Source organism: Diadema antillarum, unplaced genomic scaffold, assembly GCF_040938485.1.
Source record: "Diadema antillarum isolate AM-2024a unplaced genomic scaffold, OU_Dant_1.0 seq00000182_RagTag, whole genome shotgun sequence".
In the NCBI taxonomy this organism is placed as follows: domain Eukaryota; kingdom Metazoa; phylum Echinodermata; class Echinoidea; order Diadematoida; family Diadematidae; genus Diadema; species Diadema antillarum.
Genome location: NW_027271249.1, coordinates 87,629 through 105,266, shown reverse-complemented (window position 1 = coordinate 105,266; position 17,638 = coordinate 87,629). Strand labels below are relative to the sequence as shown.

The 17,638-nt window shown below is 37.7% G+C and overlaps 1 protein-coding gene across 1 annotated transcript; it reads left to right on the top strand.

Moving 5' to 3' along the window:
- Positions 1-3,476: 3,476 nt before the first annotated feature.
- LOC139728466 (dual specificity protein phosphatase 14-like) lies at positions 3,477-6,493 on the top strand. The gene is made up of 2 exons (XM_071639406.1): positions 3,477-3,503; positions 5,650-6,493. The coding sequence occupies exon 2, from the start codon at positions 5,858-5,860 to the stop codon at positions 6,410-6,412; it is 555 nt and encodes a 184-aa protein (XP_071495507.1). The 5' UTR covers positions 3,477-3,503; positions 5,650-5,857; the 3' UTR covers positions 6,413-6,493.
- The last annotated feature ends 11,145 nt before the right edge of the window (positions 6,494-17,638 follow it).

The following is a 17,638-nucleotide window of genomic DNA, read 5'->3' as shown; positions in this document are numbered from 1 at the left end:
GCATTTGCAAGAAAAGTTTCATTTCATATAGTTTCATTTGGTATTTAAAGATCATTTTCAATTCAAAATGCCCGCCATTCCTATGCTCATGTACAATATGAATGGCAAAAAGTATGCATGGAAATATATACCAAATTTACTGTATTTCCAGTTCCGTACCTATGCTGTTATAAAATGTTGCATGTGCAATACTAATATGATGGGTGCCACTTACAGTATAGGGGGCCGACATGCATTTTTATTCTTCTACATGCAAAAATTCAAAATGGTCGCCACTCTTATTCTCCTGTACAATATGAATAGCAAAAATATACGTGGAAATAGAAAACTAATTTGCTGTTTTTTCTGACATGCAGCTACATAGTTTGTCTAAGATTTAGTGCTGATCATTATCTGAAGGATGTTCTTAACAGAAAGTTTTTCTTTTGTGATGCAAAAGTCCCAATTTACCACATAAATTAGGATTTTCACTAAGAATTACGGATGGAGTTTCGAGCATTTAACAATCATAAACCTTGCGATGTTTAACATAATTTCAAATCTTTTATTTTGTTTCAACAAAGAATATATACTAAGTGCACTAAACACCACGCAAAAATTCAATAATGTACCATCATATTCTACAAGCAGCTTGAATATGATTATAAAAGTGTAATACTAACAAAACATATTAAGAAGCCTAGATGCATATCATTTATCAAGTGTTAAAAAAGCAAAGCTTCTATGCATTCCCCTAAAACCATTATCAATAAGGTACAGAAAAATCATATACAGTACTGTAGAAATTCATGATTGCGGACAAAAACATTAATGACAAAACTAACAGCCCCGCACAATGTAGTTTTTTTTTTTTCAGTTAGAAGTTGGGGGAGGGGGAGTCCTGAGGCAAGTTTTGAATGGATAATAACCTCCATCGCTTTGTTATAATATGATTTAGGAGTAACGCCTTGATATTATCGAGCAAACTTGATTTTCTTCATATTCATTGTCTTTAAAGATCTCTTTAATTGGATCAGCAGCAGGTGACATCAGCCCCAAATTTGCAAGATTCTCAAGTTAAAGATACATATCAGTCCTGCAATTGCCTTAATTGCAACCACATCTGATTATGTTCAGTACTTCCTCAGGGGTCAGAGGGTGATTTTTTTTTTTTTTTTTGCCATAGAAACAGGATGAAGTCATCAAAGACTTGCTTCACCAACCTGTGAAGCCCTTTAGCTTTGTCGCCAGGCAAGAGACAGTGTTGTAGGTAATTTGGGTGGTATCAGAGATGACATCAGCCCAGCATCTGCACCACCCTGTTTTGGGGTCAAAGCTTTGAAGCGAAGGAGAGAAATCTATAGGTTGGCTTGTGGGATTTCAAACGCATTGATGGCAGGTTGTTCGGGGGGCATGCCATGAAGCGCTTTGTCAGTTTTTTTTTTAAACAAGCTGTTATAAGCTACTAAAATCCTTGTATCTGATTGACTGAGAGCAAATTTGTCAGACGAACTTGTCAGACAAAACGTTTCCCCTTGTAAAGCAATTGCAGGATTGCAGGGGTCGCGGAACCGAGGGTTGGGCAGTAACAGAGGTGAGGGCAAGCATGTGTAAAACAAGCCCCTTGACTGAAATGGACCCATTACACGTATATTCATCATGAATCTTCTGCGTTATATTAACATTGGTGAATATTCCATGATTCCAAAACTCATCATTTAAGGAAAGGTGTGAGCAAAGTACTCATCTCCAGACAGAAAATGAGTCCCTTTTACAGTGGCAGCATCATATGCGTCAATTCCATTACAATCTTAAGTGATTGCACTCCTAAAGAAAATACAAAATCATTCTTGGATATTTCAAAATAGGACTACTGTGGTGTGATGGACTTTCTGTTTACTATAATAAAATATAAAAAAATATATAGTGGTACCACTAGCAATACTTTACCAAACTATTTGTAATCCTCCAAACACACTTGTCCGTGCTGTTACATTTTAACCAGCCTTGAGCAAGTAGGGAAAATCATGCAAGCACAGAACCAGTGGTAAATCTTATCTACGATATACAGATAAGACAGAAGGTCATTTGTCATTTGTGTTTTCAAGCAAATCATATTCTGGGTTAACATGGCAAAATGTGACGCTTTTTCTTTTATTTCAGAGATTTGACGAAAGGAAGTGAGGTGGTCCCTTTGTTCCACTTTCCCCTGCCTCATGTTCTTTCTCGGATAAGGGGGTTGAAAAGTTTGTGTAATATCGCTTTTAGATAATGTAGAACAGAACAGTTATTTCGAAATTTCATTTGTGTCATCATCTAAGATTTAGCCTTTTAATTCAATAAACACAGTGAATATTATGATGTTGAACATCTCAAGGCAAATAATTATCAGATGTTCATATCTAATAATTTCTGATAAAAGATCTTGATGTTGGCGTCAATTTAAGTTTTGGTGGGTTTTTCCCCAATTCCTATAAGGGGAAAAACCAGATTGAGATACAATGTAACAAATTTGGATGTTTGCATCACAACTAAAACAGCTTTTTGTTATGTTAGTAACAACCTTCTGATTTACAATCAGCACCCAAATTGATAACAAGTGTAGCCGCGTGACAGAAAACTAAAAAAAAAAAAATTGTTTATAATGCCATGTGCATTTTGCCGTTCATATTGTACAGAGGAATATTAGTGGCATCCATTTTGAAGTTTTCTTTTATAGAAGAGTATATAAGCCTAAAAACAATATATTTTCTGTTTGTTTGTTTGTTTGCTTGCTTGTTTTGCTAGTGGCACTCATCAGATTTGCATTGCACATGCAACACTTCATAACAGCATAGGTACGGAACTGGAAATACAGTTAATTTGGTATATATTTCCATGCATACTTTTTGCCATTCACATGAGCATAGGAATGGCGGCCATTTTGAATGGAAAATGAGCTTTACATGCCAAATGAAACTATATGAAATGAAAATTCTCTTGTAAATGCACTTAAAGTAGCTCTCGGAACAGAAATGTACAAAGTTTGGTGGAATGATTGGTCACAGAATGCACATGATTGTGATTATCACGGCCAAATTAGCATATTTGGCGGCCATTTGGGATTTTTGCATTTTGCCGAAAATGCTCAAGGTTACGCGAGTGGCATCAATCGGATTTGGAATCAGCACCCTCGAATTGACAAGAAACCATCAAAAAACATTGTATATATCAAAAAACAAGGTTAGGTGCACTTTCTATGGAGCCTAGCCTGGACTATGTCGGATACGCTCAACATAGCTCTCGGCGAACGCATTATCGATTGATTTCTTGACTTGGAAAGAAGCAAGGATCACAGTGACAGCGGGGCGCACATTCATTCCGTAGACGGAGAAAGTGTGGTGTATGGTTTCTATTCGTGTTTACCGACGCATTAATCGGCTTGACCAATTCAATGAGGATGACCACACCATAGCGGTCGATGGATCCAGGTCAGCTAGCGTCGGACTTTATAACACATTGGAAGAAGTAAAAACAAGTAGATGGTAGGTAGAACATAACGTTAGAATTCACTTATAATCATGTAATAGTACATTATGTAGTAACCGCAGCAGCGACCCCATACGGACAAATACGTACCGTAAACTGTGTTACAGCGCCCCGCGACGGGGTTGATTATGTAGTTCTACGAATATCGACGTTGTCAATTCAATTGCAATTGCCATCACGTCATGCACCAGAAGCAGTGTAACGTTACAATACATGATCTAGATTCTGGTTAGGCCTCTTTCTAGTCTATAACCTTTTTAAAGTTTTAGATGGAGGTGTTGACTGGAAGATCGGTCGACTGTATCTACTGGTCGTCGGGGAAATGTTCCGCGGAGACTACGTCTGGCTTATTTCACGGATCCCCTCCTTTTGGAGGAGAGTGATAACGTCAAAAAAATAGAAGACACCTTCGGCGACAGACGGATCTTTCTGTCTAATGGAGGTGATGCATGAGTCTACCCTAGTAACGTTAGTAGTAGTACGCAGTCAGAATTCAGATGGTAGGTTGTACGGCAGTACTAAGTACTACTACTGCTAGGTAGTCTGCATGTTGTTAGGCTGAGCAGCTACTGAGATGAGCAGCGACTTGATTCATCATAATCCTGTTTTACAATGAGAAAATGGGTAGGCCTAGCCCATTCTAGATATCGGTACTCTTTAACATTAGTGTCTAGACTAGATAGTTGGTACCTAGCCCCGGAGACCGCGCCGCCAGGCGCGGTCCTGGCGGCTTCCCCCCAGTTTCGCTAATGTGAGAGCTTCCCTATTCTGTGTGCTTGTGCGAGTGATTGTGAATTCTGTGAACATCGGTGAGCTGCTTATAAGACATCATTTTGTGCATCACAAGCAATGAAATGCCTCAAACAGTCGCCGATGATAGTCATTTAGGTTTCATCGACCCATGTAAGTATTCCTAGTAGTCTCTGTTGAAAATTTAAGGAAATATAGCGCTGCAAAGGCACCCGTTTGTTCAACATGAAGATCTGAAATGGGAGCACGGCACAGCCGCCACACTGCGTGTGGCGGCTGTCGCAGTTAGTTGGTACCATGACATCATTGTACATAATCTCAATTATGCAAATAATCACCAGCAGCTGGTGAACTAATCTCAAGCTGTTTTTAACCTTTCATATGAGGACTGGTTGATTTTGCTATGACACATATTTTCCATAGACACCCGCCCGAGTATATACTCAAGACTTGTCCTCAACGCCGTTGACGAGTTAATGCAAGAGTAATGATCAAGTGTTGTACAATGCAAAACGGGTGCTTTTGAAAACTGCTACCATCCATGTACTCTTCAAATACATTAACTGTCTAAATCTGCATTTTGAGGAGCATTGTGGTCGCAGAGGCACACTAATTACATTAGACAGCAGCTCAGAAGATTTATGAATTATTATGGGAGAAATTGAAAAGTAGTGCAATGATTTGTCTATTAGACTTGTTCCAGCCTTTTTGAATAAGAGTTTCAATAGCTTAAAAATGCAGTAATAGTTTTTGTACGAGTGGTCTGTACAAAGAAAGGGTTGGAGGAAAGCAAACAAATAGGATTGCATAGCCTGTTTACACAGTTATGCACTGATAATGCATCCTTGTAACCATTATGGTAACTGAATTGCAAATATAGATCTTTTCTCTAAAATTCCATTCATGCATCATTCATACCATCAATGTGTGAGAAGTGACTAACACTGTAAATATAGCTCGAGGATCATGTCCTTTCATGCAATGCTGAATGATATTTCAAGTGGATTAGTAATTCTAGGCCACATGATCTTTAGTGCTCTGTTATGTAAACAGTGTAACAGCAGTCTCACACACATAAAAGGGTATAAAGGCCAGTTTTTTACTGTGTTGGTGATATTCTGCAGGTTGAAGTACAGGTTGTCTCCAAGCAACTTTGTAATCTGGTATACAGAAAGTATTTATCGGTTTAATAGAGAAAGATTGAATATTTTCAGAACAAAATTAAGCTTCAACCAATAATTGACTGGCTGGCTTTTGTCGTCTACTGTATGTGAAAGAATATTTAGCTTGAGAAAGTCCAATTTTGTTGTGATATTAGTCTTAATGCTGTCAGTGCAGTCTATGTGACTTATGGAATGATATCATTGATTATTCTGGTTTTATCTCTTTCAGTTACCATTGGTGTGGGCCTTTCAAGACAGGAATATATTGTGCCAATATCAGTGTTGTGAGCCCTGGGTTCTGAATCCTGTGTTCAGGGGACCAACTGTGCGGTAAATCTCTGTGCTAACTGCAGCGATATGATCTGGCATGACCAGAGGAGCTCTTGTCGCACCCTGTGAGTTTACCGACGCCACCAGGAAGTAAATTGTAAACCAGCATGGCGACTTTCCATTCCCAACACTCTACCTTCCACCACATCAGCGAGATCACAGGCAGCCTGTTCCTCACCAGCGCCTACGGGGTCAACAGCCCCACCGCCCTGCGAGCCAAGGGCATCACCTGCATCATCAACATCACACTCTCCTTCCAGTCGCCCACGCCCAAGATGCGCGACATCGAGTTCGTCCGCATCGCGGTGGACGACATCCCCACGGCGCAGCTCGGCGTCCACTTTGACCGCATCGCCGACAAGATCCACACCGTGAAGAAGAACGGCGGCAAGACCGTGGTGCACTGCTACGCCGGCCGCAGCCGCTCGGCGTCGGCGGTCATTGCATACCTGATGAAGTATGAGCACATGTCTCTCAAGCAGGCGCACTCTCACGTCAGGTCACGCCGGGCGGTGATCCGACCTAACCCTGGCTTCTGGAAGCAGTTGATCACGTATGAGCATCGACTCTATGGCAAAAACAGTGTCAAGATGATTTACACCCCAGCAGGTGCCATACCAGACATCTACGCCCACGAGATGAAAAACTTTGTGCCATTATGAATCACAGCACTTACCGTGGTAAAAAAAAATGCTTTGTGAGTCTGTTTTAATACTCTCTACTTTGATGCGAGTGCTTGGATCTAACAGGAGCATTTTAGATTTCTGTTATTGGATCCTTTATCCTACACATAATTACCCGGGTATAGTAAAATAAGGTGAGTGTATAACAATATTTCTTTTGTAGAAGTGAGTATTAAACAAAGGCAATGATATACTAGTGAATCCACATTCCTAAAATTAATTCTTTGACTCCAAGATGCTGTAATTCTCGTTGGATAATTACATGTACAGTGTATGTGGCACACCCTTTTCCTACAAGCAATATGTTTCCTGGTTTCATCTGACTTCCTGCTCAACTATTTAAGACACCGGTTTGTGTGCAATTGTATCAGAAGAATGAAGTGGTCATTGATTAAAGACATACAATGTACAAGCTACAAAATTTGTATTACGGAACAAAGATTCTTCTGGATTTGAGGATGGGCTAATTATGCTAGTATGCATTTCCCATCTATAGACACCTGCCCAAATGAACCTTTGACTAGTCTTCAATGGGATTGCAGTAATGTGCACACATGTATCCTTGTGACCCATCACTATACTGATACAAAAATAAGCCAGCCATTAATGAAAAAAAAAATTGTAATTAAGGTAGGAGATAAGAATAAATATTTCCTTTTTGTCTTAAAAAGTAAGGAGTTTGATATCTTAATATTAAAAAAAAAACTACCTTGTGCTGAATTTTAAGGTCAGTGTATGATAAATTGCAATACAAAATGATATTTCTTTTCTTTCTCTTTACAAATCATGTCACTGTGGCATTTGACACTGACCTCATTTTTTAATAGATAATTTCATGCACATTTGACCCAGTGTAAAAGCTGATTGTAAAAGCAGATATCTGGCCAGCTTTCTCACCAGTTTCATGACAGGCTTCTCAGATAAATTTGTATAATTTCAAGTGTAAACTGGAAGAGTCTAATATTGGACAGCTTATGTTCTGCCAGTGCCATTAAGCTGCTATGGTGTCAGGTTACATTTAATTTTTGCAGGGCTATGCCACAGTTGTAATAGATAATGCTGCATAATTTACACCATGTTTCCGGCGGCCAAAGCAGTCACGTTTCAGGCCATGTGGACAAAACGGAAAGGATATGAGGCAACGCGCTGGGATGATCTCTCCTACCCGTGGCGCACTACATTTCGGGCAAAAGAATAACTGGATTATAGTTTGGGTTTTCATGTGCAAAATAAAACAGTCTTTGCCGACCGCGAATCTAAACACACGCGAAAAAGTCGGCACCGATGGAAACAGCGAAAGTATCTGTACGTGAAAGAAACCACTTTTACAGTAACCCGTTGAGGACAGGCCGATTCTGCTACAACACGCATTTCTTACCTTAGACACTTGCCCGAATATACTCGGGACTCGTCCTCAACGGTTTAATAATTTTTTGCAATACCTGACTGCACTTGCCATGAAATTTGTCACAATGGAAACTTTAGTCCGCATGTGTTGTTATGGGTGTTCGAGGTTTTGGTGTGTAATGGCCACTATGACACTGGCAAAACCTTGCAAAGATTAAGCTCACAGAGTTAAAATTCTCCAAGGTTTGTCACTGTGGCCGCAAACATCCTGAAAACCTGTTGAAAATCTTCTCACGAAACTTCCATTATTTAAAACTATGGAAATTTTCCAAATCCCTGCAAGTCATCTTAAAGTTTGTGTTTAGTCTGAAAACTTGCAGCTGTAATTCAGTATTATGCCACACTTTACTCTGTCTGTTTTAAAAAAAAAAAAAAAACAAGAAGAAGAAAAATGAGTTACATTGTTTCTTCTATTGGCATTTCTTTGATCGGCCAAAAAGGGGAGAGAAAAAAAAGAGAAATTCAAGATATTTGATAAATTGGATTTGTTTCATTGTATTTTTGCTAATCAATGTGATGTGTACCATTGAAAATCAAAATGTTAATTGTTGTCAGCCAGTAACTCACAAAATTGCAATTTGATGCTACCCACTGCCTAACAATTTGCACTGGACCAAACTTGATAACTTAAATGGAGGGAAGGGACGACATGCAAGAGAGCAGTGGCCCCCAAACACTTTGGGATGTGCCAATTTAACACATGCCTGTGGAAATCTGAAGTGGCTGTACAGGTTTTTTTTTAGTCCAGTGTGGAGTGGGTTCATGATTCCACTGACGTCACATACAAACAAATACTGTAGCCCACTACTGTATACTGGAGTCATAGACTTCATTGATGTGTACCTGATCTGCATGTATACACCTGTAGGCCTACTGTATGTGTAATATGCATGATTCAAATTTACATAGATCTGAAAATTGCATGAAGTAGTTAACCGCTCCATTTTAAACCAGATACTGTTTAAATACAGTCATCTATGCTTATTCAAGAAAGCATGTATTGTACTTTTCCATTCAGCCTTCTCTTTCATGTTTATCTAGAATGAAATTAAAGTAAAGGTCTTTTTTTTTCTTTTTTTTTAGTATGTATGTGTGAAACAATGAATCAAACAGTGTTCTATTGCCTGTTAAGCTGGTTACTATGTTAGAAACAATGTACTGAAACTTCTATTTCTTCTTCAGGTGCATGGATGACAACAAGCACCATTTGCACACTATGCATACAAAATTGTAATTCACTGCAGCCAGCATGTTGCTTCACTTCAACTATTTTTAGGAAGCTCATAGCAAAAGAAAGAAAAAAAATCATTTCTGGTGTGTGTGTGTGTTTTGTTTTGTTTGTTTTTTGGGGGTTTTTTTTTTGGTTTTCTTGTGTTTGTGTGAATGCTATCTTTAGTCATTCAATCTATCATTTGCTCAGCTGAATGGGTTTTTTGCTTTGTTTCATTCTCAAGAGAGCACATATTTTCCAGGTTTGTTGGTGTTGAAAATTGTTCAAGAAAAGGATATTATTGTTATAGAAAAAGAAAGAAAGAAAGAACCAACAAACCTATAGATCACAGTATAATTTCAGAGGATACTGAGTAGGAAGTATATTAAGAGGGTTTACTTTTTGTTTGGTGTCCAATGTGCATTGCAATGATTCATGAGTCTAATTGTATGAATTTCTGCAGTAAGAGCTTACATGTACATAACTTTCATTGTGATGTGAAAGGAGTGAAACAGAGACATTTTAGTGAGATATATTCATATTTAATTTTTTTGCTCTTGAAAAAGATGTTGATCACAAGATCTACGCTATTAATATAATATTTTATCATGTGACGCAAACCATAATTTGAAATGTATTTAAGCCTTTATGTGCAATACTTGTCAGTGTGAAATCTGCCATTAGCGGTTATGTAAACCTGCCATCCTTTCTGAGTTTCTATATAACATTGGTGTGAAATATATAATTTTTCTGTTTTAGCTGCACCTTATGTACATTGATATGGTGTCGTGCATATAACATTATTTTCTAGCTTCATTTTTTCACTTAGTTCTTACTTCATTCTGTGGTATAGTGATTGACACACAGTGTTTTATTCCTTAAAGTAGTTTTTTTTTTTCATCTTCAAGACATGCTGATTTATTCTTTTTTTTTCACACAGGAAGGATGTATAATTTGTAGAGGGTTGAAAGATTATGTTGCAACTGTTTAAGCTTGCAAGTATAGAGTGATGCTTCATTGATAACATCTGAATCATCGTCTAGTTTGGCTCGATCTACTAGATGTGAGTGCAATTTTTGCTGTGCATTGCTTATTTCATAGAGTGTCTAGTAGTGCTTGATAAGTCAAGGGGACAATAGCAAGGATTTCCCCATAGAAATGTTATTTTATTATCATTATTACTATTGTTTTATTTTTCTTAACTTGATTGAGATTACCAGTGAAACCAGAGGTTTATCTCTCTAATATCTTGATCTATGTATACTATACTTTGCACTTTTAATTTTGCAGGCACGCTCACACAGAGACACATTGCAAATGCAACATAAGCATAGTCAGGTATCATGTGCTGTTTGTTGAGAAACACCAAGCTTGGAGGGTTGAAATGAAAGTGGACATTGTGTGTCGTAAGTTTTGCCTCCTTTGACACTAAAGGTGTGCATTACTGTAAAAGTGGATATTTTCGCGTGACTAATTTTTCGCGCTTGGCCGGGTCGGAAGAGTTTCACGTGTTTTTAATTCCGCGGAATCAAGACATCACGCACAGGCACATATGGCAAGCAAAAATATTCGCAAGCTTTTATTTTCGCGCTAGTTTCTGGTTGCGTGAAATGCGCGAAAATTTGAACACCGCGAAAATTTCCACTTTTACAAGGTACTTTATTTTAATGCCTGAAAAACAAACTGCATGAATTCAATTTCAGAATTGATAGTGGCATATCATGCCAGCAAGCCAGCCCAGTCATAGTGAAGCAGTACATAGTGTTGCTTTCAGCAGAGTGAATACAGAAGAAAAACATTACCGTGATCAGTTTGTGACTCTGCCAATGAGAAAGGTGTGCCGATATGTGGTACCTGTATCACGTCTATTCCTTTTATGAATTTTACCATCAGTAGATTGGCAAGCTATTCATTCAGTGACCATGGTCCTATTTACATTGTATGTCATATTTTAATAATTATGACTCCAGTTTGCATGCATCAGTTAAGTGGCTTTGTCAGAATTTGCTATGGCAACGGTCTGCATGTCGAGAACAACACTTTAGTTTGAATGTGTGCATGCATGACATTTGAGTATTCTTGTAGAGCAGTGTCTATAATTGCTGTGTTAACCTGCCATGTGAAATTGCCGAGCACAAGTACATGCAAGATGCTGTGTAGTGTCAGTGTATGGCGTCTTTTCGGAAATATTTGAACAGCCAGGAAATGGACCAACTTGAATAGTGCGATGGAGTTATTTTAGGGATGAATTCAATCGTGTGCTCTTTTGTGATGCAGTGCACCTGCACTGTCTTTTATGTGCTCTCAAGGTTTGGTCGATAGAAAACATTTCATGCAGTATCTATCTGGAAATCTGTTAACCCTGTGTATGCTCTGAGTGCAAATTGGCACAAAATCCCCATAGCTTTGTACACACTGTCCAAAGTCCATAGCACAGAAGAAGTTAAGGGAGGTTATGAAACACAAAATACAGTTCTATGTATACCGTAATACTAAGCTCTGGATGCCTCTATGCTGGGCTTTGGGTATTCCAGTGTGTGCACACTGCATGGTCACAAATCCAGTTTTACTTTTCTGAAAGGCTTGAATAAAGTCTAGACCACTGCCATGATTATTGTACTCAGTTCATATTTGTGCTGAGAATTTCTTGTCATGTTAAGTTACAGCTTTACTGTAATAATCTTTTCTGTTTGCTGCTGTTGGCATTTCCCCTGAACGTGTCATCATCTTTATATGGAAATTGTGCTCAACCGTTCAGTGCAAATTCAAGTCGCGATAAAATTCTTCACCATAAGCCTGCATGTATTGTGAATGTACAATCTCGACAGCCTTATGAATTGGTCATTGAAAGAAGGAATATGTGCATAATATGGTCGTCTATGACCGCAAAGTGATTCACACAGTTGGGTGGAATTGGCTTCAGGAGATATAATACATCCATTGCCCAGATACTTATGCCATGCTTTATCAAACCAAAGGGCAGTGCATAGTAGAGTGAGTTTCAGCTTGGCGTCTCAGCTAAATATCTTGCCACACCTGTTTTTAACCGTATTCATGCGTGCTCATTTCAAGATGAAAGTGTGCAAGTGCTTTTTACCTGTCACCATCTGCAGTGTGCTTTCATTTTTATTGTGCTGTAGTTTACTTTTAAATTTATGCATCTTAAAAGAAAGGGGGACAATGTGAAGAAAATGATAGATTTGATGTGCCACCACAAATGCACTTTAATGGCACTCTAAAGTCATATGGGGCATGGACCAATAAAGAGGCCACAACTTTTGTACGTAGTCAATGCACAATATTTGAGTTCAGTGTTGGATGACACAAGTAACAAGTAAAAGTACAGTCTGGGTAGTACAGTGTGATAAATCTCATGCACATTACTTTTCTCCCTATACTGTGTGTTTGCAGGTTTTGGTTTTTTTTTCTTCTTCATATATACATTATGTGTATAAATATGCAAATAATCAAATAAGGTAATTCTAACATTCTATGAAATAAAACAGCAACTGCCTTTGTATGCATGAAAATTACTTAAATAGTTATATATTCTACTTGAACAAGCTGTGTATCAAATAAAATGCACAAAAAGTATGGCAATTCTACGGTATCTGCAGTTTGCAGTCTGCTCCAGTACCAATCTTCTATTTAAACCAAGTGGAAAGGAATGCAATACAAATGTATTGTAGAAATTTTATGAATGAAAATTTTATTCATTTATTGGTAAATCAAGCGTTATAATTGCATTGTGCAATTTGTGTACCCATAGTTCAACCGAAAGCTGAAAAGCCGTTTGTGTCTCTTCCGTATCAAACGAAGCAGACTGGTGAAGAAAAAGACTTTGTTTGTGAGCTTTTGTGGATCTATGGAAAAATACAATAACAAAAGTGTCATAGGCATACATTGTAGTGTGCATCCATTAGGATGCATAGATGGTGTTGTATAAGTACCCGTTATAGTAAAATAATCATGGCATAATATGTTGTGTTTGTGTTTCACATTTTTCTTTGCAATGATTTTCCTCTCTGAAAAACAAACAAAAAACTATTGTCTCTTTATTTAATAGTGGACTAATGATAAAATAAGCTATGCATCAATGCTGCGAGTGGCTACGAACAAGTGAAATGGAAAGACAAATTATGCATGTGTACCAACATGATTTTGTACCTGAGCCACTGAGAAGAAACATAACAAATACATAATGTACTTGGTTTCATTTCATATTTTGTATGTCTTGTGAAGATATTTACAGATCTGCATGCTGACATCCTTTCAGAAACAAGTTTACTCTAATAAAATTTTGCAAACTTTTATGCTATGTTGTGGTTGAGTATTCCTGTGGTGCTTTGTTGTGCTCTTGTCTGATACCTGTACAGTTCTAAGTTGTTTCTATCTTCATTTGTAGATATGATTTCTTTCTAACAACTATTAAAGAATGTAAAGTTTTATGGGGTTTTAATGCCCTTTCACACCAGTTCTCATCCATTCTCTATGGTATTGCACATGCAGTGCATGTTCAGATGTAAGCAATAGCTTCACAGAGGTTTGGCATATACTTGCTTTGAATTTATTTGGATAAGGGGTTGAAATACATGATGAAATACATGATGTGGCTTGGGGCAAAATTGTATCAGGGAGGTGGAATTCCATGATTGTATTCAAGGAAGATATTGCAAGCGTGGGAAAAGAGACAAGCAGATTGAATGTGGAATTCATGCCAGATGAAACGGGTGCCAATTTTTAGGAGAAGTACATTGATTGTATTTGCTTGATTTATAATATGAAATGGGTGCCTTTGTCATCGCAGTTGTGATAACAGCATTGAACATTTGACACTGAATGAGTGCCAGGTCTTTACTGTGAACACGAGTTGAGCAAGGTGATGTGATCTACGTGTATATATGCAGTGCTCGTATCCAATTTGGCTGTGGTGACCTTTGAAGGGAAGGTTGATTGGGAGGGGGGCTCGGCAAGGCGGCAAATGACAACACTTCATCGGATGTGCAGTAGCCTTTTGACAATTAAGGCCTCCAGGCTGAAAATCAGACTAACTGCCTGGGAATGAGAGAACGCGAGGTCGAGTGGTGCAGCAGCCACTCGGTCCCGGTGCTCGGTGTGGCGAGTTAGTCTCATTCCTCAGCCACGAGGCCTTGCCAAAAAAAGGCAAGATGTGTATTGAGACAGCAGCTGTTGGTAAAGCTCGGTCACCACTCGGCACAGCGACTGGGACGGACTTGATACGCCATTGCCTCTTGGATGATGTCCACTGGCATTCAAGCGACCCCGTCAGTCGGTCATAATGTGCGATAACATGTGACCGCCATATAGCTGCAGCACGTCGCGTCGTAGTGTTTTACTGTGTAGGAGGATTTCCCAGCGAGATTGTTCACATACCATGCATTCTGTCTCTTGTACTCAGACCATGATATAATATTTACACACACACCCACACACACACATTTATATGTATTGTATACCTCTATATATCTATAGTGAGATGAGAAAGGAAGTAAAAATCTGTACGTAGCTTTGACATCATAATCAATTCCTCTCACCGTTCCTCCTTTTCGGAATAGTGCAAGAGTATGTATATATATACAGTTGAACCTCTCTTATCCGGCCTCCCTTTATCCGGATCTCTCTATGATACGGACGCAATCTCGCGGTGATTTTTTTTTTAAATAATTACTGAAGGAAAGGGGGATTCCCAACTCCTTGAGAACTCCCACACAAACACACATGGATTACATATACTTGATACATTTCTTAATGATTATTTAGGTAAATCATCCCAAGAATTTATAAAAGAAAATGATTTAATTCTTGCAAACACGAACCTCTATTTTGGGGTCTGTTACTGAGTTTAACAATAAAAAGGTTGCAGTATACACATTACTGCATGTGGTACTACAATGGGCTACATCAGTACATGTGTATGTATATGTACATGTATAAAGCATTGAGTCTCCCGTATCCGGCCAAATCCCTTATCCGGATGAGCCTCGGTCCCGACTTGTCCGGATACAAGAGGTTCAACTGTATATACATGTATATATATATAATATATAGATATAGATATGTGTGTGTGTGTGTGTGTGTATGCACTGTATATAATATACACACATAGGGAGTGTTTATGTGTCAGCACTGATAAATCCATTATCATTAATTTGATGCATTTGAGATTGAAGCTGCTGAAAAGCAAGGAAATATGCAATGATTCTAATATCTTCAAAAATATTTCTTTTTTATTTAATGTGTGCAGTGTCGTTACAAAGATTTCATTTTTCTCTGTTGAATTATGACCTTACTTTACATATCTTTTTGATGTCGTTTTTGACATGATATGCATTCAAACGCTTCATACACTCGGTATTCATGTATTGCATGTTCTCAAACTAATCACTGGTGGTATACCAGTCCATGACATTTTTCAGTGAGCGCAGGAAACATTTTTTTTTTCTGCTTGCATATAATATTTCTCGTATAGCCAATACTCCCTCCTCCCCCCCCCCCCCCAAAGCTCTCCATGTATCTCACTCTTGGCATTGATGCCCAGAATTGGGTTTGATCACCCGCACAGCTGCACTATTTAAATCTTACATGTACTGACTTTACGTCAGGCTTAATTCACTAAATACCACAGGCATTTCCTGATTAAGTATATCATACGCAAGATCTTTTTTTTTCTCTCTCTCTTTCTCTCTCTCTCAATTTCAAATCATGGTTGAAACTCAAGTGAGATTAATCTGAGAAACTATGCAGTCCTCTCATGGATGTGGTACAGGGTCAATTCACTGCATGCCATGAACAATATGAAGATAAGATAGTCTGATATCTGAGACAAAAGAATCAGATGAAATTCTTGGTTTATAGGTAAAATCACACCAAATATGTGATTTGTTTATTTGACTTTGACCATTTGTTTATTGACTTTTGATCATAGCAACTACAGAGTGTATATCCTCCCTTTATTTCCACATCATATAATTTCAAGAATATTGAATCACAAAGTGCTATGCCATCATAAAATGCAATTGTTTGCTTTTGCAAATTGGATGTTTCTCTGCTGATGTCACACAGTTGTAAAGTAACATTGTATATCAGTCATGGTGAACACTTCCTGAGAAAAGAAAGCAGTGCATTGCTGAACAAAGTTAAGACTAAAATTTGATGGTAAAAAGAAAAAAAAAATGGTGTAATTCAACTCCTGTCATATACATTTATATATCTGTTTAGTCATATCAGGGAGGTGAGACTAACTCCCATCTCCATGGTCATATCTACTATGTATGTACGTATCTGCCAGTCTATGTACATGTACGTTGTATCTACTTAAATGTATATAAATATGAATACAGAAATAAATATGTATGAATAAATAATAGTTTGCCCATCATAGGAAGTACAGTATACAATATGAGGTATATATTAATGAGGTAATGTTATGAGGGAATATTATGCGGTTTATATTATGAGGTATATATTATGAGGTATATGAGGTATATATCAGGAGTATTTATTATGATGTAATATTATGAGGTATATGTTATGAGGTATATATCATATGGTAATTTTATGAGGTATTATGAGGTAATATTATGAGGTACAGTATATATAATGAGGTAATATTTTGAGGTACAGTATATATAATGAGGTAATATTATGAGGTATATATCAAAAGGTAATATTATGAGGTAATATTATGAGGTTTATATTATGAGGTAATATCTTAAAATCCAATGCTTTGTTGTTTGCCCATTATTCCTGTTGAGCACACATATACAGACAAGCTCACCTGCTCAAAACCCACTCCATCATCACTTTACTCCACAAAAGTACAGACATTGAAGCCTAGAAAATTTGCACTTTTTTTTATTTTGCGGATTTAAAAAAAAAAAAATCTGAATATAATTTTCCACAAAATATGTTTATGATTAATTAAGGGCATATTTGTTTTGAACTATTAAAGATGTGAAAGTTAACTGAAGCCTGTCAAGTGCATCAGACAATGCTCAACATTTTTTTAAATTCCTGAAATTATGTAAACTGTGCTTGAAGTGCACCATTCTGTTTGTTGTTTTTTTTAACCCTTACCTATTGACTGATTTTATTTCTGGGTTTCTTTTTCATACACGATTTCAATGTAATGAGTCAATTTGACCAAAGTTTGTTTGGATCTCACGGTTGAAACAGGTATTACAAGCGATTGAATAAAATGTACATTATTCCATGATATTTGTAATACAAAATTTTCAAGATGAGCTGGTCCTATTTCATACATATTCAAACTTAACAATAACATATACATGGTGTTCAGAGGATAAATTAAGCAACTGTACATATAACAGAAATGCAGGGGACCATCATCATATGGCAAAATGCCTGATGAGGGTAGTGGCCTCTGTCTACAGCTCATGAACACACACCTAAATCTTTATAACATTCTGTCTACTCTAGCTTCTGGGTATACAGTACATGAACATCATATTCTAATACTGTAGTGGCACACAAGGGATATTCTCCAAGAAGCAGACCGAGGTCATTCTGCAGGAAGTTCATCCTCAAAGATTATTGCCAAGTGTGGT